This window comes from Myotis brandtii, unplaced genomic scaffold, assembly GCF_000412655.1.
Source record: "Myotis brandtii unplaced genomic scaffold, ASM41265v1 scaffold634, whole genome shotgun sequence".
Classification (NCBI taxonomy): Eukaryota; Metazoa; Chordata; class Mammalia; order Chiroptera; family Vespertilionidae; genus Myotis; species Myotis brandtii.
Window position 1 is genome coordinate 16,188 of NW_005370427.1, and position 10,420 is coordinate 26,607.

Sequence of the window (10,420 nt, forward strand, 5' to 3'; positions counted from 1 at the left end):
CTTCTTTTCTTTACTTCTCCCTCCTCCCGCTCCCCAAGCTTACCTCCAGCCTGGCGTAACTGTGAACTTGGAAGTTTAGATATTGCGTCTACATTATTCTGAACCGTAAACGTATTTCTCTCCAAGAAAGTGGGGCGCAGGGATTGGGGAACACTGCTCCTCAAAGGTCCCATGGCCATGCTCAGCACCCCCACACGGGCAACCCAGGTTCCGGGGGGAGGGAACCTCTGGGGTGGCCAGAAAGACACCTGCCCGGGACACTGTCTGACACCTGGCACCTCTGTCTTGCAGGGAGTGGGTACCTGGAAGGCAAGGAGCTGCAGAGCCTGGTCCGGGAGCTCCAGCAGGCGCGGAAGAAGGCGGGGCTGGTAGGTGGAGTTCAAAGGAGGAAAATACAGATGTTCCACATTCGCATCAAGAGCCAGCAGGGCCCAGGTTTCTAGGGCGTGTGAATTCTATTGACTGAGGAAGGGGCAGAAGAGGGCCTTTCCGAATTGTGTCGGGTGAAGAGGAGAGACAGACAGAGAGAGAGACAGAGGGGGAGACGGAGAGACAGAGGGAGAGAAAGGGAGAGACAGAGAAACATAGATATAGATAGGGAGAGACACTGAGAGACAGAGTCGGAGAGAGAAAGAGAGTCCCTAACGGGAAAATCCGTGCAGACTCAAACCGGAGGGTTGAAGTCCAGCTTCTATGCTTGCACCCCCTTCTGGTGCCTAAGAGGCAAGTGTGCGTGCGAACCCTGCGGGTCTGCGCCCGGGACTGGGTTGGGTTAGGTAACTCCCAACTCCCCTCTAACTGCGTGAGCAGCCCGGTAGACAGCCAGTCTGCCCCTCCGCGGTCAGCAGCAGACCTGCAGATAAGGTTCTTTTTCTATTGCCAGTTATGGTTGTGGTGGGGATGTGGTTGGAGAGATCGCAAAATGACCGCCCTCCCTGGGGAAAGTGGAACAAGTTGCAACATGATAATGAGCAAAAATTTAGCAAGAAAGGTGTTCATTTCTGCCCAAAGGGAGAAACCCAAAAGTTAGAAATGTAAAAAGTAATTTTAACAATTCAATGTTTTTAAAGTGATGCTCTGATGGTAAGCAATTAATGGCATTTTGAAAATAGCTGTAATTGTAATTTAATCCACTAGTTAATTAAACAATTCTTACGAATTCTGAATGCCCTCCTTTGGTCATGCTGTTGAGAATATATGTTGTCAGCATAAAAACAAAGTGCCCACCTTTAAATCGCAGACGAGATGACTGTATAAAGGAAAATAGGTTAAGAATTTTACTCATCTATTGGGATTTATGGAAGACTGCATTTCAGAAGCAGTGCTGGGTGGGCTGTTAGCTATACTCTTTGGCTATTTGACTACCACTAGAAAGAGATTGTGTATGCAAGGTGGGGCAAAAGTAGGCTTGCAGTTGTTTGTATGAAAAATAACACAATAATTAATACGTAATATAAGAATAAACTCTGTGTTCTGTGTACTCATGGCTATAAACCTACTTTTGCCTCACCCTGTATATATATTTGGAGGAAAATATAGGTGTGTGTGACTCTTAGCAGATCACCACCTCTAGCATTGAGTTATATATAATTTAAAAATTACATATGTATGTATAACTTACTAATAGAGTTACATTTTGTTCTATGTGTGATACATATCTATGTTCAACATGTTCAAAAAGAATCCCAGAGGACTCTAAAATGCAATGCATCACAGAACTATCAGTTGCTAAAATCATTGACAGAATCAACTTAAAGCCAGACAACACGCTGGGGATTGTCTCACCCAGATTTAGACTATATAACCTGGAAGTATAACTGAACGGGATCAAGTAAAATAGAAACTGTTTTACATTCTTTCTCTCCCCCTCCTTACACATTACCATGAAAATAAATTTATGCAATACTATCATTACAGCTCTATGTATCTTTTACTAATAAAGCAAAAACAAGTCTCTTCATCATTCAAAATATATATTTAAAATATTTGCTTGGAAAAAATCTTACTTGTTAAAAAATTTCAAATTGAAACCTTGTAAGATGCTTCCAGCAAATAAATGAATATATTTTAATTTTTCTAGAAGTAATTTTAAAATTGAGATTTATTTTCATCTTAGAAATTCAAATATTTAGAAACTATACATTTCTTCAGATTTTTCTTTTCCTCTTCCCATTTTAATATTTGTACTTTTTTATAAATACTGACTTTATGTTAGAGGTTTGGAGGTTTTAGAGCATAATTTTCTTTTTCTACTGCCTAGGCTCCAATTTTAGAATCCTGGAAACTTTATTGTTAAATTATAACCCAACAACACCAAGTCTGAACAGACACAGGGTGATAGCAAGGTGCTTGGTCCCTTGATCATTGACTCTTTTTTCTAAGATGATTTTAAGATTTAAGAGCAAATGCTTTGTTCTCTGTGTACTCTAAGAATGTACATTCGAATGGATAGTCCCACCACGGTCACTCTCACTTTTTTAAAAATATATTTTTATTGATTTCAGAAAGGAATGGAGAGAGAGATAAGAACATCAATGATGAGAGAGAATCATTGATCGGCTGCCTCCTGCACACCCCACACTGGGGATTGAGCGGGCCAGCCAGGCATGTGCCCTGACCGGGATCAAACCCTGACCTCCTGGGTTCATAGGTCGACCCTCAACTGAGCCATGCTGGCTGGGCCACTCTCACTTTCTTACAGTTGTTGCTATAGTAAATTTAATAAATACAAGTTAAAATTAATCTGTACAGGAGGAGTTTTTGTTTTAAATATGCTTTTATTTATTTTTAGAGAGAGAGGAAGGGAGAGGGATAGAAAGATAGAAACATGGATGAGAGAATCAAGTGCAGCCCAGGCATGTGCCCTGCCAGGAATCCAACCAGTGACCTCCTGGTTCATGGGTCACTGCTCAGCTACTGAGCCACATGACTGGGCTAGAAGAGTTGTTTGTTTGTTTGTTTGCTTTTTTGTTGTTGTTTTTTTTAATATATTTTATTGGGTTTTTTTACAGAGAGGAAGGGAGAGGGATAGAGAGTTAGAAACATCGATGAGAAAGAAACATTGATCAGCTGCTTTCTGCACGCCCCCCACAGGGGATGTGCCTGCAACCAAGGTACATGCCCTTGACGGGAATCGAACCTGGGACCCTTCAGTCCGCAGGCCGACGCTCTATCCACTGAGCCCAACCAGTCAGGGCATGTTTGTTTGTTTTTAAGACTACATTATAATTAAATTGCTTAATTACTATCTGCTTCTTCAGTTCTACCAACAATATTTACTTTGGTTCAGAAAGGATTTTGTAAACTTGTAGTCAAGATATTCAGCCTCAAAATAGCCCTTAGACTATACTAACTGGTCCATCCCTAGAGCAAACGGCTGCCTCTTTCTAGTTATGACAAAAACTGAGACCTTAATTTGTTTTGCAAGAACATAGAATGTGCAGCAGTAAAGGCTGACCTATTTTAAACAGGCTGTGACGACTTCAGCAGGGCTGTTTCCAATGGCTACATTCAACTTCCTGAATACTAACCAAGTATCATAGTGCCTAGATCTCCCTCCTGTCAAAAGGGAAGAGACTGTAAGCAATAGAACAGATTGGGGGAAGCCACGCAATGGATGCATTCAGCAAGTCACTCACACGTGTCTTATAGAACTGAAGTTCATTTAGTTCAGAAAAAATGGAGACAAGGAAGCGCTGGGATGCAGGACCCATGACCAGTGGCTTAACATCAGATCATCAGCATTTGTCTCTAGTGAAAGGACAAGTCAGTTTTTATCTGACACATATTTTTCTGATGTTTAATTTTTTTACTTATTTAATCAATGGATGCCACATTCCTGCTTTGCTTAACTGAAAACATGTAGAATACCTCCCAGGGGCAAGAATGTTACCGCACAGCTGGTGCCACACTAGGAGAGACTCTCCTCTGAAGCACGTGTAAAGAGATCATTATCTTTAATTCAGGAAAGCTCATCAACTCAACAATGCTGATGACATTTTAAAGGATAGTATATTCCCAAAACTAATAATAGAAGAAAAATCATAGCAATCGATTCAGAAATGATCATGATAATTATAACTCCTTCATTGAAAACCAGCATATACTGTTTATCCGTTGTCTTTAATTTTCATGAGAATAGTTCATCAGTATGAGTAGTTCTAAATGGTTCCAATCCCAGTTTTTCTTTGCAGTAAGTTATTAACACCATCACAAGCATGACTGGGTTTGGGTTTTATTCTCACAAACTTTTTACTCGCTTTTATATAATTTCAGGAGCTATCATCTGAGATGAAAGCTTTTGTGGAGCAGTACGGGCAGAAAGATGATGGAAAAATAGGAATTGTAGAGGTAAGAGCCATGTTTTTCAGATACAGTTTGAATAAATGGCCTTCATGTTGTAGCCATATCCAACTCAGATATGATATGGCAAGACCCTTTAGGGAGGCTTATGTTGCCTAAGTATCAGGTTATCTTCTGTTCAGAAATATAAAATAAAAAATTGGAGTCCTCAGCCTACATTTAGATGAGACACTGGGACCAGGGCCAGGGAAGGGATCTGCCCACACAGGCCAAGTCCCCGACGTCCGGGCTCACTCCCCACCGGTGAGTGTACCTGCCTCGCTCGGTGTGACACCTCCATGTGCATGGCCGCGGGCGTTTCTTACCATTCAGCACTGTTAAATATAAAGTCCCTGCGGCGGTGTCAGAGCCACAGCCTGGTTTCTGAGATTCTATTTTGAACTGGCAGCAGGCGTGTTAAGCTCTGTTAGAGGTCCCTGGAAGTTCAAAACATGGTGCCAGATCTTAACTTTTGATGATGACTTCTGTCTGTGAACCAAGGAGGCAAAACCGTCCCACATCAGTGCTCTGTGCCCCTCACTCAGTCTCCCAGAGGCTGGTGCCTCAGCGGCTCCGTAAACCTCCCCACCTGTTTCTGTCTCTATTTCCATGAGAGAAATCGCGTGCACAGCCTTCAGAAAGTTCATACGCTCCTTTTTTAAAAGATGCCACATCACGAGGGTCCTTATGTTCTTTATGTCATGTCCTTAGTCTACTGGACTGTGACATCCTGAATGTTACAACATTTAGTCATAATTTACCTTTGATTCTGAGAACTAACCTGGTTTTCAAGTAGTTGATCTCACAGGACAGCTGCGTGTCAGTGTGGAATACACTTCCTTTTAAACCGCTAGTACAGATCGAGTTACAGAAGGACGTACTATTATTATCTTTGTAATTAAAGTATTTCCCTGGAGTCTGCACTCGCCTCTGCCGACATGTAACGCATTGCTATCTGAAGAGATGGATGGATAGCAGGAGGGCTTGCGACTGAGAACGAGGCCAGCGGGTGCAGGGGGCGCGGTGCCCACGCAGAGGCTCGTAGGTCAGCGAGGCAGAGTCAGAGGGAGGGAGGCTCCTGCGATGCTTTAGGAGGCTCAGGGGATCCGACACATGGAATTTTTGCGAGATGGGACCCTTGGGAAAAAACTAGCTAAAATCCTCATTTTCATGATGAGGAGACTGAAGCCAAAAAGGTTGAATGATGCATACAAGTGCCCGCAGGAGTGATAAACCCTGGATCTGGCTCTGAGTTCCAGCCCCCGCTCAGGAGTCGGGGTGCTGACAGGTGGGGAGGGAGGAGCCGCCGGGAGGTTCCTGTGAATGTGAGTTCTGCCCAGGGTGTCTGTCGGTGCAGAGGGAAAGGAGAGGTTCTGATCATCACTGGGAAAGAGACGGGGAAGCGGCCGGAGGAGTGAGGAGCCGGCAGGACGAGGTGCCCTCTCCTGTCACAGGAAAGGGGCAGTAAATCAAGTCCATCCCTGCTGGTTCCCACCCTAACACAGGTAGCACCTGCTAAGAAACCCGACGTATAACATGGGGCACAACACAGACCTCCCAGCCGTGAGGGAAGGAACCCACATGGGCCCGAATTAGCATGCACCCGCCCACGCGCCACCTGCCGCCCGGTGGTCACAGGGAAAGGCTGGATTTGTCTAAATGCTATGCCCACTTCAGAGGTGACTAAACCTAATCCGGGTAAACCAAACGCCGTCAGGCCCTGTCTGCTCTCAGACTGTGGGGCTGTAACTGGAACGTGGGTGGGAAAGATCGGAGACACAGGCCAGTTTCCATCCCCCCGAAGGTGACCACCCCCTCCAACAGCGTGGCTTTGACACCTGGACACACAGACGCAGTTCCATGATCCAGAGATTGTTAACATGAAGTCAGAACAGGGGAATTGGATTCCCAGGTAATTTAACAAACACCATGGCAGTCAAGGGTGCTCTAAGTTGGACTGAGATGGAGGACTCGATTGCAGAGAAGGCTGGTTCGAATAAAGAGGGAGACGAATGACTCAGGAGATGATGGAAATTCTCCTCGGAGCTCCCCTGGCGGGAGGCGGGTCCCCAGGCTTGCGCCTGACCCTGGTCATGAGCGGAACCCGCCCGCTCTGCCCCTCGCTGCATCTGTCTGTCCAGGTCACTGCGTCCACTGCAGAGATAGATCTAAAAGCTATTTTAGTCTCATAACTGCAGCAGCCTCTGAGGGAAGCCGGCCTCTCTAGCCGTCCCCTCCCTCCACAGCGGGGAGCGGGCTCAGACCCGGGATGCGATGTTCTGGCAGCTGCTCTTTCATCCGAGACCTTGGGGGAGTGACGGACAGTGAACTATGATTTGAAACTGCACTCTGGATAGAATTTTTAAATGGTTTATTAGGAGAACTTTTTGACTGAGGTTTTAATTAAGGGTGATGATGGTAAGGGACCAGGGTCTTAAAATCGAGAAAGTCAGGCTGTCCAACTTCTGATCTGGCTCAAGCTAAAAGCTGCGTCCACGCAGCCATCCGTCCAGAGCCTCTGTCTCCTTGGCTGTGAACGGGGTGACGTCTCAGTAGCAACATCAAATGTGACACATGTGCCAAGCACATAGGTAAACCCTGGCACACTGCGAACCTCATAAATACATCAGCTACTGTTATTCCAAATAGAAAGGACTCGCTGGGAACCCAGCACACCCCGCTGAACGCCGCGCCTCCCCCACTTCCTGCACAGCTCGTCATGTTCAAATCCAACCAGACCTCAGTGTAGAGGCGATGGTTCCCCTCCCATTTCCTGGACGCACCCTCGCTGCCTAGGAGTCATCCCTCTGGTTCCCAAATGAAATCAAAGGCTCCAGGATTGCCGAGGGGTCAGCACACGGCTGTCTTTGGCGTTGAGCTGCCCGTCGCTGGCAGAGTCTCCCTCGGTGCTGCCCCTGGGAGTGCCCTCCTCCTGGTACCGCTCTCTCGCCCTGTTCACCTCCTGCTTTGACTCGCCTGCCCCCTGGAGGCTTCCTAGGGGACTGAGTCCCCAGCCCCAGCTCATGCTCACAGCATAGCCCGGGGTCACAGCAGGAATTTGGGCAACTGCAACCACACAGCAAAGGCTGGGCCGCACCAGCACCGACGAGGCTGCGGGCCGCGGGCTCCCTGGGAAGCAGGCCTGCCCGGGAGCGGTGAGGAAACCTGTTGGCAGGGCTCTGGGGGTCAGTTCCTACCAAAGGGGAAGGACAGAACAGGACTGGGCAGAGGGACCTGGGCTGTGACAGCCCCCGAGACACAGTGGGCCCACAGTCACTCGGGCTGGGAAGACCCTGCCGAGGTGTCCCCGGTGTTGAGTGAGAGGACGGAGCCTTTGCAAGTCCACGTCCTTGGGGACACAGCTCCTCCAGTCCCCTAGGAAGCCTCCAGGGGGCAGGCGAACCTGCCAGCTGAGGCCACAGCAGCCCTGGCTCCTGAAAGCAGGTCTGAGGGTGCCTCAGGCCCACCCCCCCTCGGGAGGGTCTGCCCAGGAGCAGCCTTCACTCCCCGGGTCAGGTTGGCTGCAGGCGCTGGGCCAGGAAACTGTGAGGCCCAGCCCACGTGCCCCAGGGGTGTGCACACCAGTGGGCAGTGGGGCAGGTGTGAGAGGTTCCTCCGCTCAGCGACAGGCCCTCCTCACAGGTGAATCTGTGTGGCCACAGCTACCCACCTCCCTCTCCCTCCCTCCACGTGTCCACCTCTTCTCCGGCACACGGAGTGTTTTGGAGCTGGAGGACTAGGAAATGACCAGTCATCTTGGGACAGGCATCAGGACACTTCCCTGGTCAGCAGGGACCTAGTGGACCTACCCTGCAGTGAGGCCGGCACTCGGGAGCCGTGAGACTCAGGGCCACACACGGCGGCACCTGGGGGAGGCGCTGCATCCCAGGCACGGTGCCCATGCTACCCACGCAGTGTCTCTCTCTCTCTCTCTCTCTCTCTCTCTCTCTCTCTCTCTCTTTGTTAATCCTCACCTGAAGGTATTTTTCCATTGATTTTTAGAGAGAGTGGAAGGGAGGGAGGGAGAGAGAAAAACATCAATGTGGGAGAGACACATCCATTATCCATTAGCTGTCTCCTGGGTTGAGCCTGCAACCAAGGTACATGCCCTTGACCAGAATTGAACCCAGAACCTGTTACCAGGAAACCCCCGGGTGGGCTCAGGCTGCCTGTCGCTGTGTCCAGTAACGAAGGCCGGGTTGAATCACGTAAGGCGTTTACTGAGCAGGCCAGCCAGCCAAGAAGACAGGGCGCTTACGAGCATCAAACCCTGCCTCCCAGCAGGTGCAGGGGACAGGGTTACAAAGGGGAAGGGGCTGGGGTGAGGCTGGGAACCGAGTGCAGCCACGTGCAGCCCTGGGGGTCCGCAGACGTCAGCTACTGTCCTTGTCATCAGGCGATGAGATGATGTGGAGGAGATGATGTTTTGGCTCCTGGTGGGCCAGCCTGACCATGCTTATCGGGTCTGCTTGCTGGATTCACAGCTGAGTCACCGCCTCCATTGCTTCGCACAGGCCTTGGAAAGGAAACTTAAGAAAAACCTAACCCCCTATTCACATAAGTATGTGTGCTCTAAGATTTAAAATACTACGATTATTTTTCAGATTAATGCAGGTGCTCTATCTATCAGGTTATAAGTCCCCCTGTCGACAGTAGGATTTTAGTTCTTTCTGATTCTATTCTGGGTCCTGTGTGGACTGTTACAATATGAACTATATCTGTTTGGGTTGGAAAACGCCACTCTCCTCAAGCTCCCCCCAAGCCGTGCCCTCAGGCCCCCGTGACCCAGCAGGTGAAGGGTCAGGTAGGTCCCCTATCAGACCCTTCAGTCCACAGGCCGACACTTTATCCACTGAGCCAAACTGGCCAGAGCCCTGCTTCTCTCTTAACGGCTGGTGTATCTCATTACCTTCTACATGTTTACAATGTCTGACGGCTGTAAAATAGGATGGTGCTGTATTCAGTTTAACATAACAGTTCAGTGAAATTATAAGATGGAATATGTTGCACGTAGACGTTTTTAAAAATTAATTAAAACGAGTAGGACGAAATGGAATGGGCAAAGAAATTTACACTAAAATGAAGAGTGATTTTGCCATATCTGTGTTTGACTTTCCAGAGATCTCTGAACTTCATGCAAGATATATGAATTTTAATTTTTGAAGCAAAGATTGTTAAAATTTTCCTAACTTTACCCTTGGTCATTGCTTACTAGCTTTTTCTTTTATTTTTTTTTTGTTGTTTAATGTTTTTATGTACTTAGTGGATTTTGATAAGTAGAATTTAAGAAAAATTATTCTTTTCTGTTCAAAACAACACACAATAATTATGAAAATCTAAGCAATATAGAAAATGACGGTGAAGATAGTAAAAACAAATTATTCACTATAAATCACATTAAGTGGATATTTTTATGAAGTAAAATTATCAGCCAGTGCATAGTCTATGTCAGGCACATAGGGGCTGAGCGTCTGGGGGACAGAGACCAAGAATAATATCTGCCCTCAGGGCGGACAGGCTCTGGGCGTCCACCCACACCTCGCAGCGTCTCTGACAAGCCCGAGCCAGCGGGCGCAGGGAGGGCCCTGGCTGTCCCTGACTCCTAAATGAACGCTATGTTAATGCTCAGCCACCTTGCGACCTTCCTTCAGAGTCAATAAGCAGCTGTTTCCTGGCTGAGCCACACTAACATCCTTAGGGACTTCGGTCCGTCCCCCGGTTTCAATCCCCGTGCCCTGCCTCTAAACGCATGTTCCAATTTGAGATAGGATCTCAAAGGTCTAAACCCGGCGAGTTAGAGGGCATGTTATGCGGCACAGAGAAGCTGAGGTTACCTGCGTGTCAGGTAGAATGATACCGATTATGTTAAATTTTAAAATTTCAGTGGACCTAAAAGGATGAAATTTGTTAAAAGTGTGAGAGTCTTTTCAATAGTTTGGTAGAATCTTGGACCCCAAGCTGACCTGAAGGTTCCTCCGGAGCCCGGTTCCTGGTGATTTCGGACGGGGCTTCCCACATGGTGGGAAGGAGCTGAGGTGCATTCCTGTGCACGATGCAGCCTCCTCCCCACCCCACCCCC

General features: G+C 47.7%; 1 protein-coding gene across 1 annotated transcript in view; it reads left to right on the forward strand.

Annotated features, from left to right (window-relative positions):
* Nucleotides 1-240: 240 nt before the first annotated feature.
* Nucleotides 241-10,420, forward strand: part of CALB1 (calbindin 1, 28kDa) — a gene marked incomplete at its 5' end in the record, with an annotated part of 21,622 nt that continues 11,442 nt past the window's right edge. Inside the window, 2 exons of the mRNA XM_014528434.1 lie at nt 241-368; nt 4,276-4,350. Coding sequence (XP_014383920.1) covers nt 241-368; nt 4,276-4,350 — 203 coding nt within the window. The remainder of the gene's footprint in view (nt 369-4,275; nt 4,351-10,420) is intronic.